At 44.5% G+C, this 18,038-nt stretch overlaps 1 protein-coding gene across 7 annotated transcripts; it reads right to left on the bottom strand.

Moving 5' to 3' along the window:
• Nucleotides 1-7,832: 7,832 nt before the first annotated feature.
• Nucleotides 7,833-17,596, bottom strand: NPY2R (neuropeptide Y receptor Y2). 7 transcript variants are annotated; one of them, XM_065596472.1, is made up of 4 exons: nt 17,511-17,596; nt 15,188-15,271; nt 12,945-12,999; nt 7,833-10,319 (listed from the first exon to the last, which is right to left on the bottom strand). In XM_065596472.1, the coding sequence occupies exon 4, from the start codon at nt 10,271-10,273 to the stop codon at nt 9,128-9,130; it is 1,146 nt and encodes a 381-aa protein (XP_065452544.1). In that variant the 5' UTR covers nt 10,274-10,319; nt 12,945-12,999; nt 15,188-15,271; nt 17,511-17,596; the 3' UTR covers nt 7,833-9,127. The 7 variants fall into 7 exon arrangements, with proteins under 7 accessions (XP_065452544.1, XP_005299392.1, XP_005299394.1 ...); XM_005299335.4 differs by lacking the exon at nt 17,511-17,596 and adding an exon at nt 15,342-15,543; XM_005299337.4 differs by lacking the exon at nt 12,945-12,999.
• Nucleotides 17,597-18,038: the final 442 nt, after the last annotated feature.

Below are 18,038 nucleotides of genomic sequence, written 5' to 3'. Positions count from 1 at the left end.
CGGCCCCATGGACTTGTGCACGTCCAATTTTTCTTAATAGTCCCGAACCACTTCTTTCTCCACAGAGGGCTGGTCACCTTCTCCCCATATTGTGCTGCCCAGTGCAGCAGTCTGGGAGCTGACCTTGTTCGTGAAGACAGAGGCAAAAAAAGCATTGAGTACATTAGCTTTTTCCACATCCTCGGTCACTAGGTTGCCTCCCTCATTCAGTAAGGGGCCCACACTTTCCTTGACTTTCTTCTTGTTGCTAACATACCTGAAGAAACCCTTCTTGTTACTCTTAACATCTCTTGCTAGCTGCAACTCCAAGTGTGATTTGGCCTTCCTGATTTCACTCCTGCATGCCTGAGCAATATTTTTATACTCCTCCCTGGTCATTTGTCCAATCTTCCACTTCTTGTAAGCTTCTTTTTTGTGTTTAAGATCAGCAAGGATTTCACTGTTTAGCCAAGCTGGTCGCCTGCCATATTTACTATTCTTTCTACACATTGGGATGGTTTGTTCCTGCAACCGCAATAAGGATTCTTTAAAATACAGCCAGCTCTCCTGGACTCCTTTGCCCTTCATGTTATTCTCCCAGGGGATCCTGCCCATCTGTTCCCTGAGGGAGTCAGTCTGCTTTTCTGAAGTCCAGGGTCTGCTGCTCTCCTTTCTTCTTTGTGTCAGGATCCTGAACTCTACCATCTCATGGTTACTGCCTCCCAGGTTCCCATCCACTTTTGCTTCCCCTACTAATTCTTCCTTGTTTGTGAGTAGCAGGTCAAGAAAAGCTCTGCCCCTAGTTGGTTCCTCCAACACTTGCACCAGGAAATTGTCCCCTACACTTTCCAAAAACTTCCTGGATTGTCTGTGCACCGCTGTATTGCTCTCCCAGCAGATATCAGGGTGATTAAAGTCTGCCATGAGAACCAGGGCCTGCGATCTAGCAACTTCTGCTAGTTGCCAGAAGAAAGCCTCGTCCGCCTCATCCCCCTGGTCTGGTGGTCTATAGCAGACTCCGACCATGACATCACCCTTGTTGCTCACACTTCTCAACTTTATCCAGAGACTCTCAGGTTTTTCTGCAGTTTCATACCGGAGCTCTGAGCAGTCATACTCCTTTCTTACATACATTGCAACTCCCCCACCTTTTCTGCCCTGCCTGTCCTTCCTGAACAGTTTATATCCATCCATGATCGTACTCCAGTCATGTGAGTTATCCCACCAAGTCTCTGTTATTCCAATCGCATCATAGTTCCCTGACTGCGCCAGGACTTCCAGTTCTCCCTGCTTGTTTCCCAGGCTTCTTGCATTTGTGTATAGGCACTTAAGATAACTCATCGATCGTCCCTCTTTCTCAGTATGAGACAGGAGTCCTCCCCTCTTGTGCTCTCCTGCTTGTGCTTCCTCCCAGGATCCCATTTCCCCACTTACCTCAGGGCTTTGGTCTTCTTCCCCCGGTGAACCTAATTTCAAGCCCTCCTCACTAGGTTAGCCAGCCTGCTGGCGAAGATGCTCTTCCCTCTCTTCGTTAGGTGGAGCCCGTCTCTGCCTAGCACTCCTCCTTCTTGGAACACCATCCCATGGTCGAAGAATCCAAAGCCTTCTCTCCGACACCACCTGCGTAGCCATTCGTTGACTTCCACAATTCGACGGTCTCTACCCAGGCCTTTTCCTTGCACGGGGAGGATGGACGAGAACACCACTTGCATCTCAAACTCCTTTATCCTTCTTCCCAGAGCCATGTAGTCTGCAGTGATCCGCTCAAGGTCATTCTTGGCAGTATCATTGGTGCCCACGTGGAGAAGCAGGAAGGGGTAGCGATCCGAGGGCTTGATGAATCTCGGCAGTCTCTCCGTCACATTGTGTATCCTAGCTCCTGGTAAGCAGCAGACCTCTCGGTTTTCCAGGTCGGGGCGGCAGATAGATGACTCAGTCCCCCTGAGGAGGGAGTCCCTGACCACCACCACCCTCCTCTTCCTCTTGGGAGTGGTGGTCGTGGAACCCCCATCCCTAGGACAGTGCATCTTTTGCCTTCCAATCGGTGGAGTCTCCTTCTGCTCCCTTCCCTCAGATGGGTCATCTAGTCCACTCTCCGCATTAGTACCTGTAGAGAGAACATGGAAACGATTGCTCACCTGTATCTCCATTGCTGGTACATGGACGCTCCTCTTTCTCCTTCTGGAGGTCACGTGCTGCCAAACTTCTTCACCATCCTTCTGTCCCTGCTGCACCTGCTCTGAATCTTCAGAACATTGTGGCCGTAGAAGCATCTCCTGACGTCTGTCCAGGAAATCTTCATTTTCCCTTATGCAACGCAGAGTTGATACTAGTTTCTCCATACCTCGAACCTTCTCTTCCAATATGGAGACCAGCTTGCACTTTGTACAGACAAAGTCGCTTCTGTCCTGTGGAAGAAAGAAGAACATGGCACAACCTGTGCAAGTTACAACTGCTGATCGCTCACCTTCCATATCACCTTCCTCTTAAGAGCTTCCTCAGCTGTTGCAGGAACTAGTCAGAGAAACCCTCAGATGAAAGCCTCAGTGCACTCTCCCCAGGTGAACTCACAGGCAAACTCCCTCTGTTAGCCTCTGCTGTTCGCCATTCAGCTGGTTCGCTGCTGACTGCCCTTATATACCAGTCAGGCCCACTCAAGGAGTAACCAGGAAAGCTCCCTGAAATTCTAGACAGAAGTGTGTCCAATCTGATCAGAGTGGCCATAACATCTGTGTAAATGAGACTGAAAAGTTTGACATGAACAGTTTTGACAAATGAGTGGAAGGGCTGAAAGGACAACAGAGAGATGTGCAAATCAGCTGCAACCCCATGGTGCGGTTGTTGAGAAGAACAGTGACTTACTTCTTTAGTCCTGAAGTTACAAATGTCAGAATATTGGAATAATTGGAAGTTACAAGTGTCAGAATAAGAGCCAAGAATACCAATATTTGATGACTCCTAGGATGCCTGAATTTTAATACCAACCTTGAGCAGTCCAACATAGACACTATTGAAGTAGGTAGGTAGCATGGTCCAGCAGAATGATCACAGAAATGGGAGTTTCAAATTCTAATCCATCTCGTCTACTGGCTCACCATGTGACTTTCTGTAGCTCTCTGCCTCAGTTTGCCCATCTTTAAAATGGGCAATCATAGAGCTACCTGGCCCAGGTATCAATTCATTAATGTGCGTACCGAGCTTTGAAAATGTCATGTGCTAAATCTACTGACAGGAAATGCAGCTCAGAAACCCACTTTGTGGAAAGCAACAGAGTCCTGTGGCACCTTTAAGACTAACAGATGTATTGGAGCATAAGCTTTCGTGGGTGTCCCATGTGTCTGACGAAGTGGGTATTCACCCACGAAAGCTTATGCTCCAATACATCTGTTAGTCTTAAAGGTGCCCCAGGACTCTGTTGCTTTTTACAGATCCAGACTAACACGGCTACCCCTCTGATACTTGCCACTTTGTGGATTCGCTGTGACTTTCAAATCTGGAGATAAATACAACATTTACAAAGCTGCCACACTGAAGCGTGCTTTTACCTCAAAAGGACAGAAAACCTTGTCTCTTCCCAAAGTAGAACCAAACAAAAGAGATGAAGTTAAAACAGACTTCTGGCATGAAGAAACAGATGCAGCTGTCCACTAATAGCCAAGTGATACTATATAGTACCTAACAGCCGAAAGTCCTTCTATTCTGCATCAAGTCCATTGCTACCAACTTTGTTTCAAAAATTAAAATTAAAAAAACAAGCAGAAGATTTGGATACTTAATTATAATACTGGAGGGCACAACAGCCCTTTTTCCTAAAAGACTTTTCTTTCTTACACAATACCCATACCAAGTAATGTATCTAAATACTCCTATGTGAAAAATATTCATTGCATCAAAATAAGCTTGATTGTAAACTGATTAACTTCTTTAAAATGTTCATTATAGGTAGACCTAAATATTATAATGGATGTGATCCTTTTTATTTGCCTTTCAATAGACAGTAAAGGCCTGATTTTTAAAGGTATTTAAGTGCCTAAAGATGCAGATTGGTCTTCAAGCACTTTTGAAAACCCCCTAGCTGCCTATCTGCATCTTCAGGTGACTAAACACCATTAAAAAAATCTGGCCCTTAGAGAGAGAGAGAGAGAAGCCTGCTTCCCCTCTCAGTTACATTAGGTTTACACCACTGTAATTTCATGGAGGTCAACAGTTACTTCTAAGCTACACCACTGTAATGTAAAAAAGAATTAGGCCTCTGTCTGTATTTTGTTTTGTGATGCTTGATACTCGGGTAGCTAAATGCAAAATCCATCCCTGCGGGTCACCGTCTGGATTTATACAGTAAAAGTCTCTGAGGGAATTTTTTGAGTCCATAAAGCAATGAATGGATTACACTAATCCGTATGTGCAGCATTCATTTTCATGTTTGACAGATATAATACAGTTTTCATTGAATTACTAATCCAAGTGTAATTTAATGCAAATCACTAATCTATTGGAAATATCTGCATTTTATTAGACTTTTACATAGAAGGCATGACTATACAAGGCGCAGGCCAATGGAGAATCAGGGTATGTCTACACTGCAATATAAGCCCAGGGTTAGTGGGACTCGAGTCAGCTCACGCAGGTTAGAAAAACCTGGGCCTATGCGTCTATGCTGATTCTTAACCCAATGTTAAGATTTTTCTAAGCAGGGCTCAAACCTGTGGCTCTGACATCCACATTTAAGCATGGAGTCAAGCTAACCAGATTCTCTAGCACCTCAGCCTTTCTGCAGTCTCTCAGCATGCCATTGTACCAATCTTACATCCCTCTGCTTCTGATATTGGACCTGCTTGACAGCCCTCCCAACCATAACTTCATCAAGGAAATGCTTCCTCTTGGAATGGTCCACGAAGGTATGTTGGGCCAGAGTTGGAGTTCTGGCTGTACAGCTGCCAACAGAGGTGGAGGGGCCTAAAATAGGACAAGAAACAGAGTTATCTAAAGTAGCTCAGTGGGGTAGCACAGAATTAATTCTTGTGGAATCTCATAAAATGTTACATTTCAAAACTGAACCAACATACTGGGTATATTGTGAAAAGGACGTTTCAGTCTATAGACCGTCTCCAGATACATCCCATAGGTGTAGTTTGACTGCTATAGTTGGGGGACACGTGCATGCTGAGACCAGTTTCCTTGGCTCACTGACTCTCTCCCCTCACCTGGAGTGGTAGCTGGGCTGCCGGTGCTGAGGGTGCGGGGGACAAGCCAGCTTAATGGGGGAGACCGTTACTGCTGGCAGCCACTCCAGCACAGCCTGCTATGTCACTGTGCTGCTGCGGCCACCTTCCTACTGGGGCTGCTGGAGAGGGCACGCCACAGGCTGGGCTCCTGCTTCCCATTCCCATATCCACTTCTCTTCCCCCTGCCCTATCCCACTGTCTTTTCTCCACACCACTCATCTCCCAACCCCATCCCATCCCCCTTGCTCTGCCCCCCTACCATGAGCACTCACCGTCGTACAGGAAACAGGCAAACACTAGGACCAAAGAGGCGGTGTCCAGCTGCCGAGGCAGGGACGCAGAGCGCAGAACAGCTGCCCCCTCCGTTCCCTGTGAGCTGAAAGGCGTGTGTGGTGCAGGGAGCAGGTGCAGCATGGGAAGGACAAAGCCCTCCTCCTCTTCTCCCCCCTCTCCCCCGGAAGACCCTAGCAGAGCAAACCCTGCAGGGAAGCTTGGACCCTCGGTCAGCATGTTTTGTGTGTAGTCAGAAGCGGGGTTAGACTTGAGTGAGAGTCTGAGCCTGGGCTTACACTGAGTGAAGACATACCCTCAGTTCCTATATTCTTATCCCCAGCCCTATACAGCTATGTAATTTTTGTGCAGCTCTACAGCACAACAGAAAATGACACAAAGTACAATCAGCCTCTTGTGCATAACTGGACCCCCTATTTTAATTGCATATAATGTCAACTATTTTTTTCAAATTCACACATATTTCCTGTTCATTCATATTTTGGCTGAACGATATGGAGACTGCAGTTCTAGGTAAAAACTGTTTAATTCTCATTAATGCCAATCTCATTTACAATGCTGGTATCGGATTATCCAGTGGTTAACGCACTATCCTACTACTTAGGAAACCCAGGTTTAAGTTCCTGCTCTACTAGAGACTTCTTGTGTGACCCTAGCAAGTCACTCAGGGCAGTCTACATGTGCAGTGGCGCAGCTGTACTGATGCAGCTGCAGCACATCTGGTGAATACACTATAGTGATGGGAGAGGGCTCTCCCATCAGCATAACAAAATCACATCCGTGAATGGCAAACGCTGTGTTGGCAGGAGAAGCTCTCCCACTGACATAGCGGTGTGCACACAAGCACTTTTGTCAGAGTAACTTATGTCGCTTAGGGGGGTGGAATATTCACACCCAAAATGACACAAGATATGCCGACAAAGGCTGTAGTGTAGAAATAGCCTTAGTCCCAATCCCACTGAATGCAATGGGAGTTAGTCAACTAGGTACTTTTGAGGATCTGGGTCTTAACCGCTCTCTTCCTCAGTTTCCCACCTATAAAATGGGAATAACCACACTTCACTATTTTACAGCAGTATTGTGATAACACATACAGTAAAAGATTTGAGATACTCAGATTTACAGTAATAGGGGCCATAGAGAAGTACCACAGATAGATAATACATCAGTAAATAAAAGATTAGGATGCCCCTTCTGAATTTGACATGAATGAAGCACATGATAAGCAAAAATATGTACTTAGTTAAGTGTACAGGGTAAAAATCGATCATATCTGGCAGATGCAGTTGGATCTACACAGAGAGACCTGCCAGAATAAATTGCAATAGATAAGGGATTGATCCTGAAATCCTCATATACTCATCAGTGGGAGCTTTAGATGCACCAGGAAAACAAGATTGGGCTGATAGAAACTGTGGCATAGCCTTCCCATGGGAACAGAGCATTGTGGGGCAGATTCTTATTAACACTACAGCTGCTTCACACCTCTGTGGTAAGGTAAAAGTGCTTTGAAATGGATGTCAATGTAATTTATACCCAGTTTGAGGCCCCTTCACCAGGTGATGTAAAGCAGCCATAATGTAACTGAAAATCAGGCCTTCAACTGTAGTTTTAGCACAACACAGTCATAGTTACTTTAAAACTGTCTATATATAAAGCTCAAGAGATTTGAGTCAGAACATTTATCTAAAGAGTTGTGGGGTTGAAGGCTTTTTGGGGGCATGATAAACATTTTAATGTGTTTTTCATAAAGAGCTCACACACTTGACTGTAAATGAATTATACTGCTGTCTATAATAATAATTATACATCATAGGTTTGAAACTTCAGTAATCTCTCCCAGTAATTCCTTGCCTGTAACTTTTTTTTAAACAGCGTGGGCTAACTACAAACATTCTGGGCACTGTTATCACTGAGACAAAAATTGATTTGGTGAAGCTTTGTAAAAGTGATGGATACCTTTCCTTAAACGCCAGTTTAGTCCCTCTCTCTTGCCCCCTCCTTCTCTGATTGTGAAGATATACATCTGAATGATTTCACAGCAGTGTAAGAAACAAGGCCAGGATGCCATATATATATATAAAGATGAATCTCCCCACATGATAAAGATCTGTGATGTAATGACATCTCACACTAAAATACTAAATAGATCGTATGTAATAAAAAAGTTCACAAACAATTTAGAAGACCATGAAAAATAGAAAAATTAAGGAATTTGAGTGAAATTTAGCTATGGAGAATCTCTCTGAGAAGTGGAAAGTATCACAGTTTGTTGGGGTTTCCCCCCCCCCCCCCCCCCCCGGAGCTAGGCAGCAAAATTAGCGTGGAAAAAAGTGGTTGAAATTAGCTTGAACTCTTTAACTTTAATGAGCTCAATGAGGCTAGACAAAGACACAGAAAAGTTGCACGTTGCAATACAGTCAACAGAGTCAAGTTTTCTACCTGAGCCAAAGAAATGTAACTAACTATTACTAAAACATGCAGAGTTCACTGGTTAATATATATAAACTGAGCATACTGTTACTAGGTTACACTTCATTCAGATATTTTTAATCTTATAGTGGCTGATGATGGGAAAAGATCCAAGGCAGGATGTGTGTGACATAAAACCACAAACACTGAAAAGCACATTAATATTTAGCAGCCTTTCTAAAGGATCAAATTTTGTCCTACTTTATTATGTAGGAATAAAGCAGGAATAATTCAAAACCCATAGAGTTAATGGTACTTCAGACACTGGAGCTGTGCCTAGAAGTTCAAGCACTAGCGGTTCCCTCAACTTAAGAAGTGCTCACAAAAGACCTGAGTCTGCATTCACTACCTGCTCCAAATTCCCTTTTAAGTGTGCTGGCCTATTTAGCAATCTCTAATGCTAAATGAAAGCTCTAGGTATGTTGTGAATACAGGCTCAGGCCCCAAATTTGTATTTTTCTCCCCAGCATAACTGTGGCTGAGTCATAAGGAATTATTTGTTACTCCACTTGTTTTAGCAGATTACAAATTAGGTAGAAACTTTAACTTTCCTGACCTAAATGCTCTAGTAGTAGCAGTTTGATTTTAGGAATTATTCTATGGTAACAATATTCATATTACTTAAATGAGGCAAAAATGGTGGTGTATCTTCTCCTTAAGGAAACCCTCATTTTGCAGAGTAGTTGCAGTGGGGAAGAGATGGAAAGTACGAGCTTCACTGATCCCCAGCCTCACTCTTAGAGCATGCTTTAAGCTTCTGAAGGAGTCCCTATTTGCAGCATACAACGTCCACATTGCCAACTTCCAGTTTTGAGGCTCTTGAGGAACAATTAATCTATTCATCCTCTTTAGGGCAAGAATGGCAAACCCTTTCCTTGCCTTTGTCATTACTGCTGCCTTAGCAAAAGGTTGGGACAGAGACTTCTTTCCAACCACAATACAGACAGCCATAAATGAAATATCTTTTATATTTCTTTGAAGTTGTGTAATTGTATATGGTTGACGGCAACCAACTCTCTCTGGAATCATAGAACAGACACTTTAACTTGCTGGTTTTCTTCCATCTTATTTGATTAAAACTATGTATAAAAAGTGCATCTGTCAAAACGGATCTCTCTCTGGCCAGAGTGTATTCCTTTTTTCTTCTATGCCTCACATTCTTAGACATTGGTAGGGGTTCCCGTGCAATGATTCTTTTTTGCTTCCAAGTTCTTCTTGGCTTTGAATGCTCCTGATACCTCAGGGTGAATGGAATCCAGTCGCTGCTCGCATTGGAAGGCTGCGAGGAAGGCTGTCCTGTAGTTGTTGTTCATCCAGCCATAGAGAAGGGGGTTAACAAAGGTTGAGCACATGGCAATGACATGAAACACTGTGTAGATTAGCTTGTACTCCTTCAGATCTAACACCTTACTGTCAATGTCACTGACGAGCTGGAAAGTGTGAAAGGGCAGCCAGCTTACAGCAAACACCACAACCACGCACACCAGCATCTTAGTGGTCTTCCGCCGCCGATGGTGGTAGTTGTCATTCCCAGCCCCAGGGCTGATATGGTTCTTTAGTTTGGTCCAGATACGGGTATAGGCATAGGAGATGATTGCCAGAGGCAAAACGTATTGGATCAGGAGCATAGACACACTGTAGATGGTGCCATAGTTGAGTTGCCCCTCACCAGGCCACTTCTCAGAGCAGACCACAATCTTGAAATCAGGAATGATCTCAATCAGAGAGTACTCACGGAAGATGGCCAGGGGACTAGCCAGTAGCGCACTGACAGCCCAGGCCACTCCAATGATCAGGAAGCTTATTCGCTTGGAGATTTTGCTCTCCAAGTGATAGACAATGCAGCGGTGCCGGTCCAAGGCAATCACAGTCAAGGTGACAGTAGACACGTGCACTGCAAGGCCCTGGGCATAAGGCACCAGGTGGCACAGCACTGGGCCCAGCTTCCATTCTCCCAACAGTGTGTAAACTAAGGTGAAGGGCAGGCACAGGGTATTCACCAGCAGATCAGCTACAGCCAGATTGGCAATGAAAAAGTTAGTCACAGTGCGCATGCTCTTGAACTTAATGACCACATGGATCACCAGGGAATTGCCCATCACACCCAGCAGGATGATGAAGCAATAGGCAATGATGAGGACTATCTGCACCTCGACCAGGTTGGTACTGTCTTTCAGTTCTGGTTTGGGGTCAGATGCCAGCTCACTGAGTGGTGTGGTGAGGCCTGGAAAGTATAGCCTGGTGTACAGCTCCATTTTCACTTCATTTGTGCGGTTCTCTTCACCCAGTACTCCTATAGGGCCCATGGTTGCAGCTATCTGGACTACTCCAAAATAAACAGTGGAGCTGTCTCTGAAACACAGCAAAAACACACAGCAAATTGGAGTAAACCAAAGATTGTGTATGCAGACTTCATCTGAAACATACAAAAAATTAAAGTTAAATTAGAACAAACTAAGTAGAATTAGCAGTAGGATTTATTTTAGTTAATAAAGTCTGGTTTCAAAAGAAGGTTAGACTTTCAGATGAGTGACAGTATCATCTGAAGTTATAATAACTAAATTAAGACCACAAGAGATATTTGGTTAGGCTGTGGGGCATAAATGCCACCAGCTGGGTTCAGCAAGAAGTTTCCCCAAAGTTACAGTATTTCCTTCCTCTGAAGCTGGGGGCATTGGCCACTACCAGAGGTGAGATATTGGACTTCAGAAGATGGACCAATGATCTGTGCCAAGATAGTACTTGGTACGTCCACACTTTCTCATTCATTCATTTGAAGCCCAATCCTTTAATCTTTATTCAGACATAACTGTTTGCCAGAAGCTGGGATTGGGTGACAGGGGATGGATCACTTGACGATAACCTGTCTGTTCATTCCCTTTGGGGCACCTTCCATTGGCCACTCTCAGAGGACAGATACTGGGCTTGATGGACCTTTGGTCTGACCCAGTATGGCCGTTCTTATGTTCCTGCTGAAAATTTGAGATGCAGCTCAAATGCAGTTTGAAGACAGTGGAGTCTATTTACTTGGGCAAAGGAAGGATTTGGATCCTGCTGAGCAACACATCCTTTGTCACAAACTAATACCCCAAACCACTATTGATTTTTGCACAAAACTGCCATTGATACCAATGGGAATTCTACAAGTGGATCTGTATATCTGTGGATCAATACAGCCCTAAGTAAACACAATGATCTTCCAAACTTTCCTCAAAGTATTTTCAATATTCAAGTTTTTATTCATATATTCTTAGCTAGTAAATACAAACTTGCTGCTCTAAACCTTTAGGGCCAATTCCTGACATTTTTCTTTAAGAAAGCCAGTATCACAAGGCAGCTACAAACACCACTTCAACTGCACACCGCAATAAGAAGCAGAATAGCTGAAAAACATTACTAATGTTCTGGATTGTCTATGTAACCCATTAACTTCTAATTTAACCCAAGAAATAAAAAGTATGTAATGTTTCTTTTATTGTGGAAGAATACCACCATTTTTCTCAGCGGAAGTTGCCAACCAAGTTTCTGACTACAGTGAAAGAGAACAGCAGGTCACATCCTCCTCCCTTTGAGGATAATGGGACTTTTGGCACTGATATCAAAATCATATTGTTGTATTTCTTGCACATATTGAGCCAAATTCTACTCAGCTACACCAATGCAACCTTATGATTTCGACAAGCTTGCATGGATATAACTGAGTGCTCTGTATTTAAAGCATTTTAATGTTGGTGCTCTGTATTTAAAGCATTTTAGGGTTAATTTGTAACTTGCACTATAATACTGTGCAAAGTGAGTAAGGACAAGTAAGGGCTGTAAAGCTAATTCTGGGAGCTGACCAGATCGATGAAAGAGCAAGTGGGCACTGTGCACCTGCTTACTCCTCCTCCTGGAGTAGGTAGGTAGTGTTGGATGAGGAATAAGCAGAGCCTTGGCTCTACTCTGCAATGCACTGGACAGCACAAGTGTGGGGGTGTCAGAATTTGCTGCTGGTAGAGGCCAACTGCAAATTATTAATTCTTCCTCCCACTCCCACCCCCTACCTTTTCAGAATTGGGGAAAGCAGAGAAGGAACTGTGCTTCATAGGGGATGTCTCTGAGAAACAATGCCTCCTGGGGTTACTCCTTCACTCCTGGGATGGTGCAAATTATGCCCTACCCCTCAGTCAGGTCTCTGCCTAAAGACATAATCTTGCTATTAATGTCTGAGATTTAATATTGCTTTTATTTACATAAGGTTTACTGTAGACATTTTTTTTTTTTAATTTACAGGGGGAAAGTGTTTTAACATATAACTGAATGGCTTTGATGGGATTTCCTACACTAGTTGGATTGTCTTTACATTTGCAGTTGTTTCTGGTTATTGGGGTCTGGACACTATATCAGGCTTCTACAACTAGTGTTTTCCCCCAGCAGGCGACTAGGCCTTCTGTGCTATGGGTGCATCCCATACAATATCACAAGCAAAATTTGAATGAAGGATCTTGTGGATTAAAAGCAACAGTTTGACTACATGAGCTGAAAAGTAACTTCCTTCAGGCTAAGGCAGTAAGAATTGTGTTATCCTCTACATACTGTGCAACAAAAGGAGGTTTAGGCCTGATCTACATGGCATTATTCAGACAGCAGCTCATTGGGCTTCATCCTGCAACTCTTATTTACATGATCAGTCCCAAGACTTCAGAGACCCTACTTCCTGAACAAGGGTGGCAGGGCTAGGTCCCTAATTACCATATTTTTTGTCAATATTGTTAAAAAATACAGGTGATGTTTTTATAATCTACAAAGATAATGCTACGCAAAACCTCGGAACTGCCTTTTCCTTCTCACTGTGTCCTGATAACTGAGAACTACCTGTATCTGTTATTATAGTGGAGATTTGATAAGAGTCCAATACTGCTAGACTCCCAAAGATCTCAGAATTATGCATTGGAGAATAGAGTAGATCATGTTTACAAATAACAGCAGGAGAATTACCGTTTGATGGGGTCGCAGGGTTCCAACCCTTTGCATCGTGAGACATTGGCTAGACCTTGGAGGAAAACATACACTATCAAATCATTTATCCTTCCTTTGCTCAAAATATTTCTCACTATTTTTTCTCTATTCCCTTCCCTTCTCCTGCCTCCTTTCATCTTCTTTTAAGTAAAAAAGCAATTAGCTTTCATCCTGCCACTTTTTTTCTTTGTTCCTGTACTGTGTGGAGTTTGCTCCTTTTGAAGGTAGTATTTCTTGTTAACACAGCACAGTTGGAAGAGGAGGTTTGAAACTCCAGCAGAGAAGAAATAATGTTCGGTTAACAAATGAGATAAACTGGACAAGTTCTACAATATTAACTTGCACAGTTGGTGACGAATCAAGCTCTCCCACAGTACTATAGAAACTACACGTCTCTCTGATCTATACTATCTACTGTGTCCCATCTATTCTTTCCCACTATAAGCTCTTCAGTTGTGATAGTGTGTTGATTGGCAAACTGTATCTATTACACAGCATTATGTGTTGTGATAAATAATTTTTAAAATATCTAATCACTCAGTTCCTTTAGAGCTCTGTACGTAACTTTATATGAATGATGGAATGTAGAGGATTTACAGAGAAGTCATGAGAAAAGGAGAATCAAAAGGGAATAATACATTACATTTATAAACAATCTAATCTATTATTAATATTCCTGCATTTGTAAAGCACTTGGAATTCGGCTGAGGTGAACTTGGATGTAAAAAAATGTTTAATACATGCACCACATTCCCTAATCTTAATTAAAAATCCTCTGTGCACTTTTCTAGGGATGCTGCCCCCTTACTAATTCATGACCACCTTGCTCCTCCTGATTAACAGGATCTAAAAATCTGTACTAAAGTCAGAGCCATGCACTGTGTATGTAAGATTGTACCTATGGAAAATTAAAGATTAGCAGCCAAGGCTTCCCTAGTGTGTCTCTTTCTACATTTGGTGAGGTGACATTAAAAGACAGGCTCTGAGTTTGTCACTTTCGCCTGCCCATTTTCAGTCACCCAGCATCTGAAGTTAAAGGCTTTGTTGAGGCGAGCAGCGATCCAGAGGGCAAGGGCTGGTTACCCCGACTGGCGATGGGTGCTGAGGATTACAAGGGCTGAGGAGTAGCCAGTGTAAAGAAAAAGCCTCCTTGCTCCTTTGCCAGCCTCTACTGCTGGCTTGGGAAACCTGAGCTCAATAACAGGTCGCCTTGGTCGCTGCAGGGGCTGCTTTCCTGGGGCCGAGCAGCTCCGTGCCCGAAGAGGGAAGGAAGGGGGAGAATCCGCCCTGCCACAGCCAAATGCGGAGCGAGCGGGGAACAAAAGGCTCAATGGGGGGAGGCGGTGACGGGCAGGAAGGCTCCGGGCAGGAATCTCCTACCAACTGTAGCCCTGGCGCGGCTCTGTCCCCGGCCCCCTCCAGACTTACCGAGCCAGCTGCGAGCGGCGCCTCCCTCCGTCGAGCCGTGCCCCGGGAGCGATGCGCCGCTCTGGCGGGGAGCCGAGCCCGCTGCGCTCCGACCGGGATCGCTCAAAGTTTGGCGCCGCCGCCCAGCGCCCGCATCTCCGGACTCCGTCCGCTCGGCTGGCGGTGGGGACTCGGGGCGAGCCGGAGCGGGGCGCGGTGGCGGCGGGGCGGGGCGGGGCGGGAGAGCTGCTCACCTGGCAGAGCCCGGCAGGGCGGGCGGGCAGCGCCGAGCTGCCGGCACAGGGACGCGGGTGCCTCTGGGCAGCGTGCCTGCAGCCAGCCCAGCTCCGGCGGCCACCCGCGCGTGGGGAGGGGGCGGCTCCGCCCCAGCTCGCTCCGGGTCACGGGTTGTGGGGGCTGCGGGGATGCCGGAGTACCGGCTACTGCAGGGGCTGGGGCGGGCGCTGCTCAGGGAGCTGGGGCGGGGCGCTGCGTAACAGCTGGAGTCCGTTGGGTTTGGGACTGAACCAAGCCCCCCACTGGGGCCACCTGCGATGCTGTGTAGCGGGGTCTGCTACACCCTAGAAACTAGGGTCAGTCATGCCCCAGGCTGCAAAAACTCAGCTCCAGCGGCTGACCCCGGCAGAGCTTGTCACTCCCCCCAGAGGCTGGAACAATTTGTGTAGTGGGGGGTACAGATAGCCACTGAACCACACTGTAAACCCTGGATATAAAGGAAACCACTTCAAGCCACTGGGTGCTGCTGCACCCCTAGTTCCAACACCTATGCACGCCCCCCCTCCAAGCAATCTTACCTCTAAAATAAATGTGGCTTCTCCTCACCCGCCAACAAAAGCCGGTCCCAGCTCCATGTGGGTGCTTTAGTGGTACTTGGCAGCCTGGAAGGGAAAAAAGGAGCAAGTCAGGCCCCAAATCCCCAAAGGTACTGGGAGTTAAGCACCTACCTACCTTTGAGAAGTTGGGCCCAGGTGCTGGATGTAGGGTTTTGTGGGACTGTTGCCCCAGAATTCATTGGCATCTGGAGTATGAACAGTTAACCCTGTTCTCTGTCCAGGCGCTGGGAACTGGGACCAAAAATCAGTAGGTGGGGGGGGGGATTCAGGTAGCCCAAGTGCCCCCTTGTCTCCTCCGAGGATCCGTCTCTGGTGGTTGGGAGGAAAGGGGGGGAGGAGGGAGAGACTGAAGGGAGGCAAGGACTGCCTCTCCTGGCAATAGCACTTTGTTTACTCAGGAAACAAATGTTTTAGGATTTTTCTTGGCTAGGAATAAAAGGTGCATTATAAGAAATTGTTAGCTAATGTGCTAAATAACCCATTCTGACAGTCTAGTATAGACAACACCAAGTATGCGTTTAACATGTGCTAGCTGGTCAAGTCAAAGCCTGGAGTTGTACAACATGCTGGAAAATGTACTAACACCTTCAACTAACAGACCTTTAAATCCCAGTCAAAACTAACCCTTAGGGCGACTTTGGACTTCCTAGCTGGGCTCACTGATCCCACCTCCTTCTCTACCCCCCCCCCACCCTCCCCAATGTAATGACGAGGGTACTACTCAAGGGGAACAATAAATCTTTATGTGTAGCATGTCATCAGATAAGTTCTTTAGTCAAAATGCAACCAACATTGAGGGCAGGAGAAATACTAGACTGGATTTAATGGTCTAATCATTTACTTTTTTCAAGCTAATCAAATATGAGAAACAGTTATGAAACACAGGCCATGTAACTTAAATTAGCTTATTCACTATTGATTGTGTTAGAATTAAAAGAAATAGCAGTGTGTGTATAATAGGTATATAATGAGCATACTGCTAAGGGTTGCTTCTACATTGGTTTGATGATTTTCCCATCAATCCATGCAGATTTTCTCTTACACTGTACTACTTTTAGTAGGAAATGCATATGCTTTCAGGCACAACTAAAAATATATGTGGCAACATTTTCCTATAAATAACAGGAAATATTATGGTCTGTTAGGGAGCTGCCTCAAAACCCAAGCACTGATAGCAGAGAGAATCAGTAGACTGGACCTGTTGCAGAACATACAATATCTGCTGAGTCTCTGTCTATAAAACAGTCCTGAACACCTTTCTTTGTGAGTGCCTGACTTACACTATTATCCAGGTTACACTCATGCTGCAGCAGTTACTTGATACGGCTCATTTTATCTGTGAATTCATAGTATAAACAGTATTTCTGCACCAAGTAAATACTACTACTGCTATAGCATCAGATTCTGATCCTTTTGTTCTTACATCTTAATATCTGTGACTTCAATGGGACTAATCATAGAGTAAGACTGGTCCTGAAAACCCAAAAACAATTGAAAGTGCACAAAAAAGCCTGTGTTTAAATAAACTATGTAATTATGCTCGCCCAGATCACAACACCCTTATTCTCATTGGCCAGCAGTTATTCACACAACTAGTCCCTCAGATATTACTGACGACAATGTTCACTCAAATAGGAATAACTGATGGCCAACGTGAGGAAGTGTTTCATGATCTGGCCTCAATTTGGGGTGATGCATGAGACATGTATGAGCCATTGCTTTTGACTTCTGCACCCCTTGTACGTAGACTATGTTTGTAAATGGGGTGTAGGTGCTTCTGAAAATTTTACCCATAATGCTTAAAATGGGATCTCAAATTATAAAATTATTTAAATGAAGTATCATGAATTATCCCACACCCTGGTTGCTAGATAACGGGCCCAATCCAGTCTTCACTCAGGCCAAACTCCCAAATGAAGTCAGTGGGAATTTTGCCTGACTAAAAACTGCCAGATCAAGGCTACAAAATATTGTAAAATTTTTCAAACATTTGATTGCACATTACCCCACTGGAAGACAAAGCTAAGTCATGTGGAAACAGAAATTAGTTGTTAATAAATATTCATTGTACTCTATTGTTAAGGCACTTACAATATATTTAGATTTTAAAATTTTAGATAAAAATTACTCCAACTATATTGTATATCTGTGGGAGAGAGGGCTTGTCATGGAAGACCACGCTGGCACTTCAAGTGCAGAAGGTGGGGCCCGCAAGGATTCTAAAAATTAATACTTGCCACTTTGGGCTTGTATTAAACTCCCAAGGTTACTGCTTTTCTCTGACCTTGGATTTGTAGATGCTGCCACCATCCAGGAAGGCGCACTCGGCAATTCCTTCCTGTGGGGTACCCTCAAGCCCTTTCATACACACACCCTCGGGGGAAGAGCTGAGAAGAAAACAAAGGAAATTAGCTGTTACCACCAGCTAATTAAACATGTGCACAACCTCTTAGGACACAAAAATCCAATTTTGGTCTTAAAAAAGGTAAATTTTATTAATAAAAAAGAAGAAAATACATCTGGGACTTAGGTGTTTGCTAGATTAAAAAAAAACAAATACAAGGATTAAGCATCAAGAATAGCTCTCTTGAGGTCCAGCTTAAAGGTTACAAGCAAAACAAAAGCACCTGGGATTAGCACAGAGGAATCCACAAGCCATAAAGAAATAAAAGGGATAAACCTAATCATTTCTTCCTAGACATTTCCTGATCTACTTACATATCTGGAGTTTTCGATGAGTAGTTCTAGGTATAGTACTGATATTTTTTTATACCTGGCCCAAGCTTCTCACAGCATAACTGCTCCCTGTCTG

Source organism: Chrysemys picta, chromosome 5 (assembly GCF_011386835.1).
Source record: "Chrysemys picta bellii isolate R12L10 chromosome 5, ASM1138683v2, whole genome shotgun sequence".
Classification (NCBI taxonomy): Eukaryota; Metazoa; Chordata; order Testudines; family Emydidae; genus Chrysemys; species Chrysemys picta.
This window is presented reverse-complemented; position numbering and strand designations above follow the sequence as displayed.

Bases quoted from the DNA above. Each gene is read 5' to 3' on its own strand.
- NPY2R (XM_005299335.4), bottom strand. From the start codon at position 15,411: ATGCCAATGAATTCTGGGGCAACAGTCCCACAAAACCCTACATCCAGC. The intron at 15,272-15,341 runs GTAGGTAGGTGC...TTTCCCTTCCAG, and splicing joins CTGGGCCCAACTTCTCAAAG to GCTGCCAAGTACCACTAAAG. The intron at 10,320-12,944 runs GTAATTCTCCTG...GCTGTGTTTCAG, and splicing joins CCCTGCGACCCCATCAAACG to AGACAGCTCCACTGTTTATT.